This window comes from Seriola lalandi, unplaced genomic scaffold, assembly GCF_002814215.2.
Source record: "Seriola lalandi dorsalis isolate HSWRI2012SDOR001 ecotype SW California unplaced genomic scaffold, Sedor1 jcf7180002054614, whole genome shotgun sequence".
In the NCBI taxonomy this organism is placed as follows: domain Eukaryota; kingdom Metazoa; phylum Chordata; class Actinopteri; order Carangiformes; family Carangidae; genus Seriola; species Seriola lalandi.
The window spans coordinates 661,740-680,053 of NW_019525167.1; the positions used below are offsets into that span (position 1 = coordinate 661,740).

The 18,314-nt window shown below is 44.1% G+C and overlaps 1 protein-coding gene across 4 annotated transcripts; it reads left to right on the forward strand.

The window, feature by feature from the left end:
* Positions 1–152: 152 nt before the first annotated feature.
* LOC111665084 (bromodomain-containing protein 1-like) lies at positions 153–14,544 on the forward strand. 4 transcript variants are annotated; one of them, XM_023419963.2, is made up of 12 exons: positions 153–423; positions 2,862–4,252; positions 4,793–4,949; positions 5,039–5,167; positions 5,384–5,512; positions 6,110–6,422; positions 7,192–7,950; positions 8,060–8,186; positions 8,969–9,099; positions 11,076–11,170; positions 11,490–11,644; positions 12,867–14,544. In XM_023419963.2, the coding sequence occupies exons 2-12, from the start codon at positions 2,880–2,882 to the stop codon at positions 13,054–13,056; spliced, it is 3,558 nt and encodes a 1,185-aa protein (XP_023275731.1). In that variant the 5' UTR covers positions 153–423; positions 2,862–2,879; the 3' UTR covers positions 13,057–14,544. The 4 variants fall into 4 exon arrangements, with proteins under 4 accessions (XP_023275731.1, XP_087033729.1, XP_023275730.1 ...); XM_087177603.1 differs by lacking the exon at positions 11,076–11,170 and having other exon boundaries at positions 8,969–9,121; XM_023419962.2 differs by lacking the exon at positions 11,076–11,170 and having other exon boundaries at positions 12,867–13,017.
* The last annotated feature ends 3,770 nt before the right edge of the window (positions 14,545–18,314 follow it).

Sequence of the window (18,314 nt, forward strand, 5' to 3'; positions counted from 1 at the left end):
GTTAAGAGTTTCTGCATGGTGCCTTATTCCCAAGCTGTGTAAATAAATAAAAGGAAAAAAAAAAAAAAACAGGTTCTCATTTGTACGTTTCGTACGCGGTGACGTCACGGCGTAAACGACTCGCACAGCGTACCGCATTGTTGTTGGGGGAAGAGAAGCTCGGGCAGCCGCTGAGCTCTGCCACTTCCAACTGCCTCTAAACAGTCCTGCCGACCAGTGTTTACTTTGATCAAAGTAGAACACCCGGTACCGGCTCCGTCGCCCTGGATACCTGCCGGTCACTCTCAGGATATACTCGGTTCAGCGCGAGCCGCGGCCGCCGTTGGATGAGCGGACTGAATGTGGATTTAACTGCCCCTTCGCTCCGCAGGCCGCGCCGCCATTGCTGCTGTTTTTACAAGCTGAATTCGTGAAAATACCGAGGTAAGTTCATCCTCACTCTGTCCTCACCTCTTTAGTATCCTTCCCCTACAGCCTGGGCAGGCTAGAACCCAAAACCAACCCGTGGTGCTCCGAGGAAAAGCCACCTTTTTCAATCGAGGCAGTTTCTTGTTGTGCTTGTCGCCATATTTCCTCCCCCCCCAGTTAGTGTACTGCTAGCAGGCTAACGTTAGCTCGGTTTGTGGACGGAGTGTCCTAATGCGTTTAACCGGCGACCAGAGAGGCCGCCGCCTCAGTAGAGGACATCACCGGTTAGTCTTTTCTTGTCACAGACCTGTGTTTAGTGGATAACGTTGAAGGACGTTCAATTACTCTCCAAGATTAAGGTTGTGGTTCAGTTAAGTGGAGCTAACTTTAGCCGTGGCTAGCAGGAACAGTTTCAGTTAGAGAGAACTGAGCAAGCTGCTGCTGTTGGCCGGTGATGTTCAGCAACACCAACCGGCTCTCAGCGGCATCAGGCAGCCGGTCAGAGGCTCCCTGCGGTCGGTGAAGAGGCGCAGAGCTGCTCTCGGGGCATTTCTTTCATTCATACAGTACAACGTTATCACATCCAGCCTGTTTCCGCCCCCTTTACTGTCACCACGTTCAGATCCCAACTGAAAACATGTTGATCTCAGAAATTAAAGCTCACACACTAGAGCGATACATATAAAGCTGCCAGTTGAACCTCGTCCCCTGTTGACGCCTGTGAGGGTACACATGAGGTTGCATAGTCTTTTTAAGATTTAGCTTTCCAAGAGCTCTTACTGTACTTAGACATACAGCACAGAAAGGAAGAAAAATAATAGTTTTCACTGTCTGTCTCTGCCCCCTGTTCTGTAACGACATTCAACTGAAAGCACGTTGATCTCAGAAATGAAAGCTACACAAACACGCAACGGAACTTCCCATTTAAAGTCCCCAGCTAACCCACATGTTCCTAGTAGAAGTCTGCGAAGGTGTAATTGTTCGATATGATGTCACAATATTATGTTATGATTGATTAGGACGGCAGCTAACCAATATTTTCATTATCGATTAATTACTTAATTAGTTAACTCTTTTGTTGATAAAAGTCAATATATGGTGAACAGTGCCCGTTTAAATACTCCAGAGACCAAGCTGATGTCTTCAAATGTCTTGTTTAGTCTGATCCACTGTCCAAAGCCCAAATATATTCATTATTATTGTCGCATGCATCAAATAATGGTATGAAGTCATCACATTTGTGAAGCTGGAAGCCTCACATTCTTAAAATATTTGCTTAAAAAATCACTAAAACGACTTTTCAATTATCATTAGGTAAGTCATTTCGTAAGCCAAATTCACAATATTTTTTAGGTTCAGATATCTACTGTATTTTTTCATAGTCTATGGTGGTTAAATTAACCTCTCTTGTAGAGTGTTGAAGCGCTGAAGCTAGATGTTTAAATACGTCAGCTTATATTCTTTGAAACTGTGATGGACATTTATTCTGTGTTTGGAGTCATTAATTAATCAAGAAACTAATCTACAGATTTATTTAATTAAAAAAAAAAACACAGGCCTATTATAGACATATACACATACAGATGAAAAATGATAAACAATCACAAACATATATCTTTTGTACTCATGTATGAGCTGGACAAGAACTACTATAGCATAGTACATGTATAAGTAGAGATATGTATGTTTGTGCAACTTAAAGTGTTGAAAAATGTCAAAAGTTTGCACCAATAGCTTTGTCAGATAATTGTAATTAATCTTTGATTCGATTGGTCTAACTTAACACAGTGTTTAGTGCGTTTAGTTTTACATATTTTTTCACATGAGAGAAATAATTAAATGTATATTATATTGCCCAAGCTAAGGTATTGGAAATAGTTCTGATGTATCATAGTGGCTCAAACAATACTCACCTTTAATGTATTCAGGACATTTGCATAATCAGCATCACCCAATAACTGCTGACAGCAATTTATAATGCAACACCTGCAGCAGACGAGACTCAGCTGTACCGTGTGAAAGACACGCATTATTAATAATGCACTGATGGATTGTTTTATGTTGCATTTAGGTGCCTAAATCTTAATCCATGCTCAGTTGCTCGGCACTCTTGGTTGTTGTATGATAACAGTCAGCTGTGTGTCACAGAAATGTAAAATAGTGTGTTTAATTTTTACATATTTTTCTGCTCCTCTGTGTTTGAAGGCTGGAGGAAGAGGCGGTGACATCCTTGTGTAAGAACATTAACCGCCCAACAAGGTTCCTGAAAGGCAACTTTGAGGGTTAAGGCTGTTAATCATTGGTGCAGGTTCCTGTTAGATCCATTACACACTGCAGGTTGTTGCTTCACAGCGTTAGGGTTGGTCAGGGTCAGAGTTAATGGCATGAAAAAACTGCCGTTGTTCAGCAATTACTTCAGTCATTGACACTGTGGTTTCATTTCTCTGTTTCAGGGTCTTCACGGTTTCAACATGAAGAAAAAGGGTCGAAACCACCGCCCCTCTGTGCTGAAGAGGGAGTCGTCTCCCATCAAGCCGTCGCCCAACCGGGAGACGCTGACGTATGCACAAGCTCAGCGAATAGTGGAGCTGGAGGTGGATGGCCGCGTGCACCGGCTCAGCATCTACGACAAGCTGGACGTCATCACCGACGACGACCCCACGGCTCAGGAGATCATGGAGTGCAACAGTAACAAGGAGAACAACGAGAAGCCCCAGCAGGTCCTGGTGCGCTCTGTGCGCCTCAAGAACAACCAGCAGAAGAAGAACGCCGCCCTCACAGCGTCACACGGCACCAGCGGCACCCACAGCAGCACCGGGGGCCTGTTGGAGCCTAAGGTTAGAACGGTTGAATACAATCTGCCGGTGGTGCCGAGGAGGCCGGTGGCGTATTATAAATACACGGAGAGGACGGCGGAGGAGCTGGACGAGGAAGTAGAGTACGACATGGACGAGGAAGACTACGCCTGGCTGGAGATCATCAACGAGAAGAGGAAGAGCGAGGGCATCAGCCAGGTGTCGCACAACCTGTTTGAGTTCCTAATGGACCGCTTCGAGAAGGAGTCATACTTGGCCACGCAGGGTCAGAGCGACCTGCAGTCGCTGGTGGACGAGGATGCTGTCTGCTGCATCTGCATGGACGGAGATGGAGCCGACAGTAACGTCATCCTCTTCTGCGACTCCTGCAACATCGCTGTGCACCAGGAGTGCTACGGCGTGCCGTACATCCCTGAGGGCCAGTGGCTTTGCCGCCACTGCCTGCAGTCTCCGTCACGGCCCGCCGAGTGTGTCTTCTGCCCCAACCGAGGCGGAGCCCTGAAGAAGACGGATGACGACCGCTGGGGACACGTAGCATGTGCTCTGTGGGTCCCCGAGGTCGGCTTCTCCGACACGGTTTTCATCGAGCCCATCGATGGCGTCCGCAACATCCCACCAGCGCGCTGGAAGCTGACCTGCTACCTGTGTAAGGAGAAGGGCGCAGGCGCTTGCATCCAGTGCGACAAGATCAACTGTTACACGGCCTTCCACGTCAGCTGCGCCCAGAAGGCCGGCCTCTACATGAAGATGGAGCCTGTCAAAGAGGTGACGTCGTCCGGTGCCTCCACCTTCTCTGTGAAAAAGACCGCCTACTGCTGCAGCCACATACCTGACGGCTGCGACCGCCGGCCGCTCAACATCTACGAGGAGCCGCACCCGAAAAATGGAGCCTGCCACAAGAGGGCCGACAAGAGGGGGAAGTCCCGCGCCAAGGGCTGGCAGAAGAAGAAGAGCAAGAGAGCGGAGCCCGAACCAGAGACAGAACCTGAGACCCCCGCCAACTCTGGTCCCAGTATCACCGCCTCAAGGTAGGCAGGCAACTTGGACTCCCAGAATGCATCTCTCACATTAACTATAAATGAATACTCTGTCTACTCCAGCTAATTTTTTTCAACATTTTACTTCATAAGTTTCTAACTCCTGATCTTAAAAGAACAGATTCCAGAGGTAGTGAACTCCGACACTGTCAGGTCTCAGGAGTCGAACCGTACCTGAGATAATTACTGATAAAATACATCCAGGAAATGAGACAAGGCATGCACCTCAACATCCACAGAACACAATAGAAATCTTGAAATAGAAAATACTGGATGGATAACGCAAAATAAGTCATTTTCTTATCAACTAGAGAAGATCCAATAATCGGATCAAGTTTTTAGAGTCCTGATTCAGCAGGAGAAGGCGTGCAAGTGGTCCTCACAGGTAGAGATATAAAGACAATTGATTAGAGATATAAAGACACAGATCAACAATATGAAGCTTGTTATATAGGAGGTTGTGTTTGTCTAAATACTGAATGAAAGACGTGTTTGTTGTTTAATACCTCCTCCCGTTTCTCCGTGTTTCAGTTTCGACACCATCCTGAACCAGGTGGCGGTCCAGAGGAAGCGTGCCTTTGTCGAGAGGGTGCTGAGCTACTGGGTGCAGAAGAGGCAGTCGAGGAACAACGTTCCGCTGATCCGCCGGCTGCAGGCCAACCCCCAGCCTCCCAAAACCAAGCAGATGGTCAGCGGCACACACCGGCTTCAGACAGCGGAGCGTTACCCTTTAATGTGGTTCTTCTTAATCAACTGACATTGGTGTGTTTTCTCCAGGACCGCATGGAGACAAACCAGGCGCTGAAGGAGCAGCTGAAGGAGTGGCACCGCCTCCGCCACGACCTGGAGCGAGCTCGATTACTGCTGGAGCTCATCAGGAAGAGAGAGAAACTCAAGAGGGAAGAGGTAGAGTTCCATTCAACTTTTATTTGAGAGTCTAGAAAGAACAACAACAGGTTTCCTGTCTGGATTTACTGACTTAACTCTGACTACAAAAACAGCAACATTCAGACAACTAAAGTGAACTGATTCAGTTTAAACTCAGAGTCAAGATAATCTGTGTCTGACTGAAACTCCTGTTCATGTGTGTTGAACCTGTTTGACTGTGGTTTCTCTCGTCAGATGAAGCTGCAGCAGTCGGCGCTGGAAGTCCAGCTGACCCCCTTCAACATCCTGTTGAGAGCCGTGCTCTGTCAGCTGCAGGAAAAGGACCAGTACAGCATCTTCGCTCAGCCCGTCAGCATCAAGGAGGTCTGTAACCATCAGTCTACAAAAAAAAAAATACAATCGGAAGTGATTTCTTGTAGGACAGAAGCTTTTTTTCTCCAGTTCATACAAATGTGAAACTTTGAAAATGAGGAACACCTGCTAGCTGTAACATTACAGAGGAAGTGCTTCTGCAGCAGCGCTCTGACCACAGCTTTGAGGCTGCGTTCACACCAGTACAACATATCTAGAAAGATCTTCACCCAGACGACCGTTTTAGCTCCATATGAGAAACAATGGAGAATCACGTACACTTGGCATGGGCGAGCCAGTGTAAACAGGAAGCAGATTTTCTGCTCTGCAGTTGATAAGTTGCACAAAATGCTACGAATGAAGAACAGCAAAGGGCAATTGTAGCATTAAAAACAGCTGCCAGCAAATGCAACATGGTCAGTAATGCTTTAATTCGTTGTTTCAAGTGCTCGAAAACTCGAGAGTAGTGAGGACACCAGGAGTAAACGTAGCTGTAGTCTGGATGAGAATAATTAGAGTAAAAAAATAATCAAAGGTCCATAAGCTTTCAGAGTCAATGAATGGAAAGATAAAGAGTGATGAAAGTGAATTCCCCTCTGTCGCCTGCAGGTTGCTGACTACCTGGACCACATCCAGAACCCCATGGACTTCTCCACCATGAGGAAACGCATCGACGCTCACGGCTACAGGAGCCTGGAGGAGTTCGAGGCCGACTTCGACCTCATCATCGCCAACTGCATGACCTACAACGCCAAGGACACGTTCTTCTACAAGGCAGCTCAACGGATGCAGGATCACGGCGGCGCCATCCTGCGCAGGGCCCGCAGAGAGGCCGAGCGGATCGGCTTCGACTTCCCCAGCGGGTTGCATCTGTCCGAAGTCCCAAAACCGGAGGCGCCGCCCCCTTTCTCCTGGGAGGACGGTAAGTTAAGAAACAGGAAACACGTGTGAACGTTAACACAACATTTGCATCTATTTAATATTCCTCCGTGAAAAAGATGCAGTGACTTGTTCCTCTCACCACACTGGGTCCTGCTGCTTCTGCCCCTCTTAACGGCCGCACAGGAAAAGTCTATGTGCGGGAAACCCCGCAGTTACTGCCACAGTAAACCTGAGGTTCCCCACCATCTTTGTAGTTTGTATTTTAATTGCTTAATTACTAAAATGAGATTATTGGCTGTTATCTGGTGATTGCACAGCGAGTATCTTCTTATTTCTTATCTCGAACATTTGCTAGAGAAAGAAGCTGCACGCTGCAACGTCACTGTACGATCCAGAGTCGACTTTAAAACTACAAAAAGCCAAAATGTCTAAAGAAAATAAGTAAGTTTGCTTGTTTGTGCTGAAAGTTACAGGTGCAAACACTTTAAACAGCAGAAACTATGAATAATTTGAATGTGAAATATTGTATAGGAGTTGATGCATTTGGAGTGTGAGCATTTACTGAAATCAGTTGAGGTGTAACGGCTGTTGTAGTGTAAGAAAGGAAAGCAGCTGAAATGTTAATAAACTGAAGCGCTGGGTGAGTTCACTGGAGTTAAAGTTTAAGAGATGAAGCAGTTCAACCGTCATTAGTTAAAAATGAAAGTGTGAGCTGAAGCAGAGTTGGTAGAGAGGTTGACGTGTCCGTTGTTATTGAAGCAGCAGTGTCAGTTGACTATAACACTGATGACCGTCTCTGTCTCTCTCAGTGGACCGGCTGCTGAGCCCCGCCTACCGCCAGCTGACCCCCCTGGAGGAGCAGCTGAAGGAGCTGCTGGAGAAGCTGGACCTGAGCACGGCCATGAAGCACAGCCCGTCCCGCAGCAAGAGGCTCAAACTGCTCAAGAAGACCATCATGGAGGTCCGCAGCGAGATGAGCCTGAAGAAGTCCCTCCCACCGCCGCCGCCACCCGCCACCCCAGAGCCCGACCCCACCCCCACCGAGTCCGATGAGAAACCACTACCTGAACCCCCGGCGGAGCCCTGCACCCCACAGGAGGAGAAGTCTTTACCTCCGCCAACGTTAGAGCCGCTGACCTCGCCGTCACAGCTCGACACCTCGCCCACTGACTCGGAGCCGCCCCCTCTGAAGCCCGTCGAACCCAGCACGGACCAGACTCCCATGGAGCTCGACAGTGACACATCTACCTCAGTAACCCCAGACACCCCCAACGGGCACATCCCCGACCCACTGCTCCCCAACGGAGACCTCAACCCCGAAGCCCCTGGCGCCTGCAACCGACGGACCAACGTCCTCTTCCGCAAGTCCAAGAGCGCCAGCCCGCAGAAACAACCCAAGACCCAAGAGGCATCCGCTGCGCAGTCGCCGTCCCTGGGCTCCAAAACCTTCCTGTCGGTAGTGATACCTCGCCTGGAGACGCTCCTCCTGCCGAAGAAGAGAAGCCGCACCAGCAGCGCCGACGGAGAGGAGGAGGACGAGGAGTCGCCGATTAAACGCCTTGGCACAGGTACGCACTCAGAGAACAGCCGCCGTGTTTCACTTCCAGTCAGTTAAAAAATCCCTGTGATACAACATCAGCCAGAATATCAAAGGCGCCATTTTTTTTTCATCTTCAGGAATTGCAAACGGTTTCGTGGTCGAGGACGAGGAAATCTCAACGTCTCCTCGCCTGCTGGAGCCTCGCCGCCGCTGTGCCTCCGAGTCGAGCATCTCCTCCAGTGGAAGCGTCCTCTGCGGCACGAGGTGAGTCCCGGAGGAAACAACCAGCTGTTGACTGATAACACGAAGTTTGAGTTTATTCCAAACTAGGTCTTATTTTATTTTAAAGTTTTATCCATTATCTTTCATTAATGAAAACAAACCACCGACCAAGTCAACAGCTGAGATCTGGGAACACGGTGCCATGACAACTACAAATATAAGAACCAAGTTTTATGAAAACCACATTTCCTTTAAACACACTACTGTATATTTCCACATGTATAGTTTTACATGTACAGTAGTTTTTGATCTGAAGAAAAATAGATTCACAATAACTAGTAACAAATGTAAAAACACTGAGAGAAATGCTGTTGAACACATGAACATATTTAATTAAATCTCTTTTTGAAAGTGAAGAGAGAGACTCCATCACCTTTTAGTGTAACTGACTAATCATTGCAGCTCCAGTTTAATCAATTCATCAATTGAAAGAAAATTCTTCACCAAATATTTTAATAATCAATAAATGTTAAAGACATTTTTCATGCAAAAATACAAAATACTTGATGGTTCCAAGTTGTGTTACATTATATAGTAAATGTGTGACTTTGAGGTTTTTGATTGTTATAAATAAAGAAAATAATCTTGTGTTTTCAGTCAATTAAGAAAATAATTGGCAGATTAATTGATAATCGAATAATCTCCAGCTGCAGCCTCAGTCTCCTCGGCCGGTGCTTTTAAAGACGCTCCTACATCTGAGAACTGATTCTGCCTCCAGATCACATGTGAGGTGTTTCAAAACACTTTCCTCTGATCTCCCTCAGCACCGTCATCTTGTCTAAAAGCGGGAAAGGGCGGCCGGCGGCGGCTCGGCGGAGCACGGTGGACGACAAAAGCACTCTGATGACCCGCATCGAGAACGGAGAGTTCACCAAAGCTGCCAAGATCTCGTCAGGTGAGCAGCTTCCCTCTGCTCGGTCAGTTCTCTGATGAATGTGCATGAAGCAGCATGGCGCCGCTTCGATTGGTCAGTTCTTCTCTCCGCCTGTTAAAGACGTTCACTAAACTTGATTAACGGCTCCTCTCTGTCAGTCTACTAATCCTGCTTCTGTGCCGGCATGCATGGTTTTTATTTATCCTCCCTCACATCACTGACATCACAGTGAAGTGTGATGTCAGTGTGAACCAGCAGCTCCTCCCACATCGTCACACTAATGAATCTCACTGGTTCACAAACTGAGCTGAGGGCGTCTCTGAGGTCCTGGACGAGGTCGGCAGAGACACAGAGCTCGAAGGTTGAGGAGAACAGGAAACTCGCGATGGGTTCAGTCAATCTTAAGTTCATAACAAAACAAATATCCACATCTGGTCGACCCGAAGAATCACGACACATTGAAAACAGACCAGCGCTGGATTTTACAGGCCAATAGATAGAAAAAATACATCAGCTGATATCTGATGTTTAACATAATGTGACTAGAATCAAAAGGGATTTTGGACCATTAACTACAAAATTCTGTCCATTCCTGTCGTCTATAATCCAAACAATCAGCACAGGTATTGTATCTGCACTAGTGTTTAAATATGTCAAATGATACCCAGCATGTGTGTGTGTGTGTGTGTGTGTGTGTGTGTGTGTGTGTGTGTGTGTGTATGTGTGTGTGTGCGCGTAAGCATGGCTGGTTGTGTTTATGGTTTACTTATTTGGATCTCCTTTAGCTGTTACCACGGAAACAGCTAAGAAAGTACAAATGACTAATAACTAAAAATAATCACTGCACTTTCGAATGCAAGTGAAAATATGACTTCCATATGCATATGTTTAAATATAGACACAAATAACAAGCTACAGCACCGGAGCGCACACACTGCAATCACCTACCCCTTCTACAAATACATTACAGAGCCCTACACTTCTCCACTGTCCAGATCATCTTCTTCTGAGACTGATCCCATATTTACTTTTACTTTACTACTGAGGGAAATTCAGGCATCCAGTCGCTGACATGATGCATAAAACCCACGACCAACCAAATATAAAAACCAAATAAACAGTGCAATATCCACGTCACAGGAGCTGGAGGTTTTGTTGATAAAGGTGGTGTCACAACAGAAATGAAGTGTTGTGTTGCTACAGAGACGCCCGGCCTTCAAATCCTATTCTCCAGACGTAAAGCACCATGTTTGTTTGGTACAAGAGCCATTAAAAATCACATCATCATTTTTATATTTGTTTTCCGTGAAAATGAAAATGAAAATGAAAATGAAAAACAACCATTTCAACTGAAATCGTGACTCATATCACAACTGCAAAATGATTTTTATTTCTCAACCGGTTATTGTTTTCTGATATCTCAGCAACTTCTCGATGAACCTTCAAATCAGCCACAAACATTCATTAGGACTCGAGGATGAACTCATTAGATTTTGGGGGTCAAAGGTCAAGGCCACAGTGACACACCTGACAAAACATGATTTTGGCCCTGTGAATGTGATATCTCCAGAATCCCTTTACATTTTGCACAAATGTTCACTTGGACTCAAGGACTCAAATGATTTGACTTTTGTGGTTAAAGGTCAAAGTGACCTCAGAAAACACTTTTTAGCCGTTACTCCCTTCACACAGCAATTATAACAAACTTTCACACAAATAGTTCATATTCTAAATGGCTCTGGATAAAGAGGGATGTGAAATATGATACTGATTCTGAAGATCGGATCAGGACAAATCCACTTTCCCTGCATAAACCTTTACCAGTGTGAACAGTCTGAACACTGTTTTTTTAAAGGTCATCTTTAAAAAATGTGTGTGTGTGTGTGTGTGTGTGTGTGTGTGTGTGTGTGTGTGTGTGTGTGTGTGCGCGCAGACTGGTTGTGCTCTGTGTCTGTTGCAGTGAATCCTTCATAACTTGCTTGTTGTTGTTCCTGTAGAGGTGTGGAAGCCCACCGCTGCTTCTCCATTTGTTCTGGAGCCTCTTAAACTAGTTTGGGCTAAATGTAGAGGATATCCCTCCTACCCCGCCCTGGTGAGTGAGTGTCAGTCCGCTCTGTGTCTCATTACCCATCTGCCCCTCTGCCATCGTGCGTGCCGTAGCTCGTGATTTGTGCTCACAGCCATGCGGGAGCTTCCGGCTGGCCGCTCGTGGACTGCTTGGTGTGTGTGGAGTCGGCCGCTTCGCTCAGAGCGTTTCGGGCTCGACTCTGCTTTGCATGCTTGTGTCTCTTGAGTGCCCGCTTCTTCTTTGCGACCGCCGCCACCAGGATTTACTCCACAACTGTTACCGCGGCGAAGCCGTCTCACTCACTCAGTCTCCACCCCCCCTGTCTGTGTGTTGGTCTTCACAGATCATGGAGCCCAGAGTGCGGAAGACGGCGTGTCAGCACAACGGGGTGGAGCTTCCCCTGCCGCCGCTGGACGTTCTCAGAGCCGGAGAGCGGATGCAGTTCAGGTCCGCAGAGAAACTCTTCCTCGTCCACTTCTTCGACAGCAAGCGCAGCTGGTGAGGAACTCGCCGACTCCATCACCGTTAGCGAAGCTGCCGTCAGGGAAAAAGAAAAATAAGCCTAAAATGAAGCAGAGGTCTAAAGTGTTAAATCCCTGGACACGTTTTATGAGTCAAAAGTTTCTTTTTGTTCGACCTGAGAAAAGACTTCTCAAGATCAAAGCTTCAAGATCCTGCTTGGACGTGAGTTTTCTTACTGCAGCTGTAATATTTAGATGATAAACCGCTGAAGTGATTGATTCATTTCAACTGCTGACGTTTAGATCCAAGTACAAACAAACAAACCAAAATTCTCTTTTTATCTTTACAGATAAGGAGTTCATGTCTGCAGGCGTTTTGCCTTTGTTTAACCAGAGATAACTCTGGCACATCTATCACTGTTGAACGGACTGACACAGTGAGATGTGGAAGCACAGAATAATAAATATTTTCTGTAGGAGCTTGAGTAGTTTGAATAGAAAGAGGCTGAAGATTGATCTTGTCTGACTGACGTGTTTGGATGTAAAGTTGCTATTGGAGAAAAGTAATTCCTGTCCAGACCAGAGCAGTTCAGAAGAATAATCAAAATAAATCTATAATAGATCCATTTTTGTGTCTAGAAATCATTTTAAAACTCTTTATTAATCATGTTTCATGGGAAGAAGAAGCAGCTCATCATTTCCAGATACGATACCAAGCTTCAAGTCTCCAGCTCGTTCCCGCTCGCAACAAATTGAGAAATAAGATGGCACATATTGATGAATAGGCCACACCCACATGCACCAATCAATATGGAACTTCAGATTTCGGTTAATACTTGCCCCCAGATCGTGTTCACCAAATTCGGTGAGATTGTGTGGAGCTGGTTTGGAGGCACCTGTGTTCTGGTGTTTGTGGCGCCCCCTGCTGGTCAGGCTCAAAATACTTTGATAGATCTGTTCCTGAACTGATGCCAAAGTCCTCAAAACCTCCTCTGTGGTAGATCCTGCTACTGTAGGTGTCTCCAGGACCACATGTTACCATGACGACACATACATACACACACACACACACACACACACACACACACACACACACACACACACACACACACACACACACACACGGGGAAAAACACAGGACCAGCCAGGAGGGAGTTTGTTAGGAACATGAACTGTGAGGTTTCTGATGTGGACGAGAAGCAGCACCGTCACCTGTGACCTCCGTCCTCACACTGACCTCTGTCCTCTCTCTCCTCAAGGCAATGGCTTCCTAGATCCAAGATGGCTCCCTTCGGGATCAACCAGACACTCGACAGAATCAAGCTGACGGAGGCTCGCTCCGCCCACTTCCGAAAAGCTGTGCGGCTCGCCTTCGACCGAGCCATGAACCACCTGAACCGTGGCAGCGGCGAGCTGGAGCCCAGCGCCGGTCTCGCCGTCACAGACTGAACCCCTCCCCCCTCCTCCCATCATCCCTCTCTCCCCCTTTGACCTTTCAGCTTTTTGTTTTAAACACCACCACAGCAGAGATGCTCTTTCTGCCTCGTACGCACAACACACACGCACACACACTTGTCATGTTTACCATTTCCTACAACTGGATCGTTTTCACGCCTCCCCGCACATCTGCCCCCCTCCCCCCTCTGTCCGAAATACTGTAGCTTGTGACGGCTATCTTGTTTTGTCAAAGAGCTATGCAATGAAATCGACTCGGTTAGCGGGTGAAAAAAGTTGAAAGACGGAAAAAAAAAAAATCTAACCTTGGCTGTGAGGACCGAAAAATCACGGGTCTAAACCTGTTGAATGTGTCGGAGTTTGACCTCTGACCTCCTTAAATGTGCTGCAAGACTGCTGCAACAATCTCACTGCCATGAACATGTCCATCAGTGTGTGTGTGTGTGACGGCAGCAGCTCCTGTAAATATCCTGTAAAAGGTCTGACACTAATTTATTCACTCCCTGGGTTTGTTTCGGTTCAGATATTTATACAGTCGGAGGTGACGACCCACGTCGACGCCGATGGTGTCGGTGTTTCTGCTGGTGCTATCTCTACAGAGAGAAAAAACAAACATGCATACTGTACTGAACATTTTTATTTCAGCTCCTTTTTTACAGTTTTTGTAAGTTATTGAGTTCTCAAGCTTCAAGTTCTCGTCTTTGGCATTAACTTGTGTGTGCATCTTTTTTTTTTTTTTTTTTTTTTTTTTTTTTTTTTTTTTTTTTTTTTACCTGAATGTTTTTACTGGACTACTTTTACTTTTTTTTGTTTGTACATATTTATATAAAATCTATATAGAAGCTCTCAAAATTTAAAATGCCTAAAGTGCATCATTCACACCGAAACCAAAAAAGATCTGCTGCCCACAAGTTTCCCACTAATGTGTTTTTTTTTTTTTTTTTTACAGTTTAGTTGTTTTTCAGGTTTTCAGCCTTTTTGTTTGTGTGCTGTGATGAGTTCAAGTCTTCTGTCACAGAATCATCTTTTCCACCTGAACTGACCTACAGTCAGCTGTAGGAGAGAAGAGAATGTGCCTGTACTAACTTATTGTAAAACAGAAAATGTATATGCATTACTTTATAGAGAGAGTATTGTAAGAAAATACTATGGGCACACTAGGAGCCACATGTAGAGGCCCCTCCTCTTCCTCTGTTGTTTATGAGTTTTTTTTTTTTTTTTTTGATTAATAGCATTAAATCTGAGAGGTGAGGTGATAGTGTTTGATGTTTTGTTTTTGCAGGGTAGCGATGGGTAGACTTCCTGTTTTCTTTGGCCCCTCTGGATGTGGATGTTGTGTGTGTAAATAGATTTGGTACTTTAGCTGATTCTCTGGGAAAAACCACAGTTATAGCCAATGGGAGTGGAAACCAGCCGACAGCAGGCCGGTGGGATTTTTATACTAAAACACTGAAAAATTAAAATATGTTATTGAATCACTGATTGAGCGTGTCCTGGTTTTTATTATTAATATTTTTAAATTTTTCCTTATTTAATTTGCATTCTTTTTTATTAATTTTACTTATTTTATTATCTTTTTTTCACTTTCACTTTTCAATTGACTTTTTATTGCTTTTCCAAAAAAACATCAAAAAAATAAAACAAAACTAAACGCAGAATAGAAGAAAAAAAGGAAATAAAGATATACAGTATATATTATCTTGGTTTTAACATTTTATTTTTAAATTTTTTGAGATTTTTTGTGTTAACACGAATCAGGTGAGGGAAGTTGATGGAAAATAAACTTTCAACCTTTGCAAGTTCAGACAAGTTTGGAAAGAAAAAAAAAAAAAAAACAGTATGTAATTAAGAAAACATTTCCTTCTGAAATAATCCTAAAATGTTAAAAACCATTCACACTAATAAAATCCACATAAAGTCTTTAAAAATGTAAGTTAAAAGATATTATAATATAAAAACATTTAACACCAAACAAACAATAATAAACTGATGTATAAACTTTCTTGCGTTTCATTAACCGACCACAAGGTGGAGCTGTTGTTCTGTCCCTGAAACAGCTGATGCTGCAGAACTAAAGACCGAAACACTGCAGAGTCTCAGCAGCCGAAGATAAACACACTTGATGCTTTTACTCTCTCACACCGTCACTGCAGCTCAGAATAACAGCAGGGGTAAATAATAAGAAAAAACAAACCCTCTGTTGACTTTAATTAGAAAATTAATCCAAATGCTGTTAAATATTTCCTGTGATTTTAAATGCAGTATTTGATATAATTATTCCTGCACTTATTTAGAGTGTATGCTTATTTTATTCTGGGTTAGGATCATATTGTTTGTAAAACACCGTCTGCTGAATCTACCTGCAGGTAAATCACAGTTTCTTATTATTATTTCACATTAAGAATTTAATTTGTGGTTTTGATGATTTCATGTCGCATTAACAACTCCTCGTCTTTCACATGAACATGAATCAACAGACAAGATTTAAATGTGTTATTTATTATTTTAATTTTTTTTAAAATTATTGTCTTGTATCCTGATTTCATTTATTTTAGTTTTCAGTGAATTTTTCATTTCATTTATATTTATATTATCATATTATTTGGTTTGTTCTTTTTTTTAATCACCCTGGAATTTTTAAATTTAAATGTTTAAATTTTTTTTATTATTTTATGATCATTTTTGAAACATTTTTATTTGATGTTATATGCACAGATTTAATTATAACACACTTCATTATGCACAAATAAACTGAAAATAAAATGACAAACAGAACAAGCTCTTCCCTCCAACCACAGTGAAAACTTGCCTCTAAAAATAAAACAGTAAATTTATTTTGGACTGTTTAACATTATGACTGTGGCCACTTTCCAGATCAGAGGAGTGGGCACTAAATCTGATTTAAAAGGCAGGATGAGGAGCTCAGAGAAGAAGCACTGCTCCGTCATGTTGAGAGCAGTCAGTTCAGTATCTGATCATGATGGGAGGACTGGGAGGAGACAGGAGACGCTGGGAGGAGGATTATATATCCTGTATATATATATGAGACCTCCCAGGAAGAGCTGGAGGATGTGGCTGTGAGCAACGCTCACTCAGAAACAACCTGCTGTGCTGCTGTTTTCTCATCATGAATAACCAAGTCTGACTGTATGAAGTCTTACTTTTGTAACTATCTGCACCATTTATTCAGTACAAGTTTTCTTTAATAACTCAGCACAGATATGGTGAATAATAAATGGGCCAATCTTAAAGACAAAGAGTTACTTGACTTCCCACACACCTCCTGCCCTCTGCTGGTCTGGATCTTCAGATCTGCAGCCTGACTCCTGCTCTTTTCTCCTCCTGCCACAAAATGACTAATTTTCTACATTTAGTGCTTTAGAGTTTTCTAGTTTCTCCCACCGACCTTTTATTAGCGCCCCCAGCTGTTTAACTTGCATTTAATTGTGTTTTTCTTTTTTTGGATTTGGAAATTTGGATGGGAACCTGGTTAATGTTTTTGAGAGGTGTGTGCTGGATCCTTTTACAAGCTGCATGTAGATAACTGAACACAGTGGAGCTGAGCTTGGATGGATGGATGGATGATGATTGTTCGTGCCGTGTTACCAGTCAAACACTCATTGAGGTGGCACTTGACCAATAGGATCGTTCCTGCCTCCGCTGCCTGTTTGTACGACTTCCATTGAGTATTTGTGAATATTCTGACGACTCATCGTTATCTTCTAATTAGTAGCAGATATTTTGGGCGTCCTGAGCCGGTCGTCCAGCTCAGCCACACACAGACTCTCTCTGGGTCTCTGAGGGTTAAAATATCTTTGAAGTGGGAGATAATTACCCATGCAGGCGGGTAATTAACAGTGTCCAACTCATAAATAAACACATTTCCTCTGCTCACACACCATTAATGTAGCCGACGCCGCTGGAACAGTGTGTCTCTCCGAGGCGATGCGTCTCTCAGAAAACCTGAAAAGTGTCCAGGTTGAGATAAGATCTTTATTTGGATTTTTTTTCAGGGGAGGAAAGGGAGAGGTGAGGATTAAGGTGAATGTGTGGAGGATTTTCAGGGCAGATTAAGTGTGTAACACCGTGTGTGCAGAACAACTCATTCTGTCAGGATTTGGAGGTAATAATAAGGTGCTTGTCCTCCATGGTGCAAGAAAGAAAAAGCTGACGCTGGCAAGTGACAAATGCACACAGAAAATTCAGGAGTTCAATATTTAGAAAACTATTCAAGTTGCACACAATGGATTGGTTAAATAAAGACACCAAATTTCAACATGAAAAACTCTTGAAGAAGACTTCAGCAAAAAGAAAGGAGAAATGTGGAGCTGAGAAGGCTAGAATTAAAAAAAATTAAGAATCATCACCTCGTGGTCGTGTGCAATCATCACTTAATTTTATCCTTATACACATTCGAATTAAATTGTTTCATAACTAGTGAATGAATTTGTGAGTTATGGCCAAAAAACATGTTTTGTGAGGTAATGAAACAGTAATGAAAAGCCATGACCTTAAACTTTGACCTTTCACCACCAAAATCAAATCACTTCAAACTTGAGTCCAAGTGAATGTTTGTGCCAAATTTATTTGAAGAAGTTCTGACAAGGCGTTACCGAGATATCGCGTCCACAAGAAAGGGACGTACGAACCTTGTAGCTAGGAGCTAGCTCAGGGGATGTTAAATTTGGCTAGTATAGCTAGCTACTAGTTTATGTGCAGCCCTGTGCTTGTATTAGCTTTTGTGTGTGTTAGTAACAGTTAGCTAATGTAAATAATTAAAATATAAAACGTTTTAACATTTGTACGTGTTGTTCATGTTCTTCCTCTTCTGCAGCCTCAGAACTGAGTCAGCCCGGTGATGCTAATGAGACACGGCTAGGAGGAGGGAGCAGCAATCGCCCCTGCACACCTGAGTGAATCATCTGCAGGGAAAAGATGCAGCAATAGTCCTGAGTTGGATCCAAAAAAAGGGGTATGTCTGTTGTGGGGACATGAACCTGGTGAATCACTACGTTATGAGGACACTCCTCCCATGTGGGGACACATAGCAGGTCGCCACAAGGGCAACTATTACAAATCAAGACTTGTTTGCATGACAAATCAAGTGCTCTAATTAAGATATGTCTGTGCAGATCTGCAGTCAGACATCAAAACAGAACACCCTCTCTTCGAGAACAAACAAGTGGTCGCTGTGTTTGTGCGAACGCCTCAGCCTCGCCGCCGCCTCTGTCCTCGTGAATATTAATGCACAG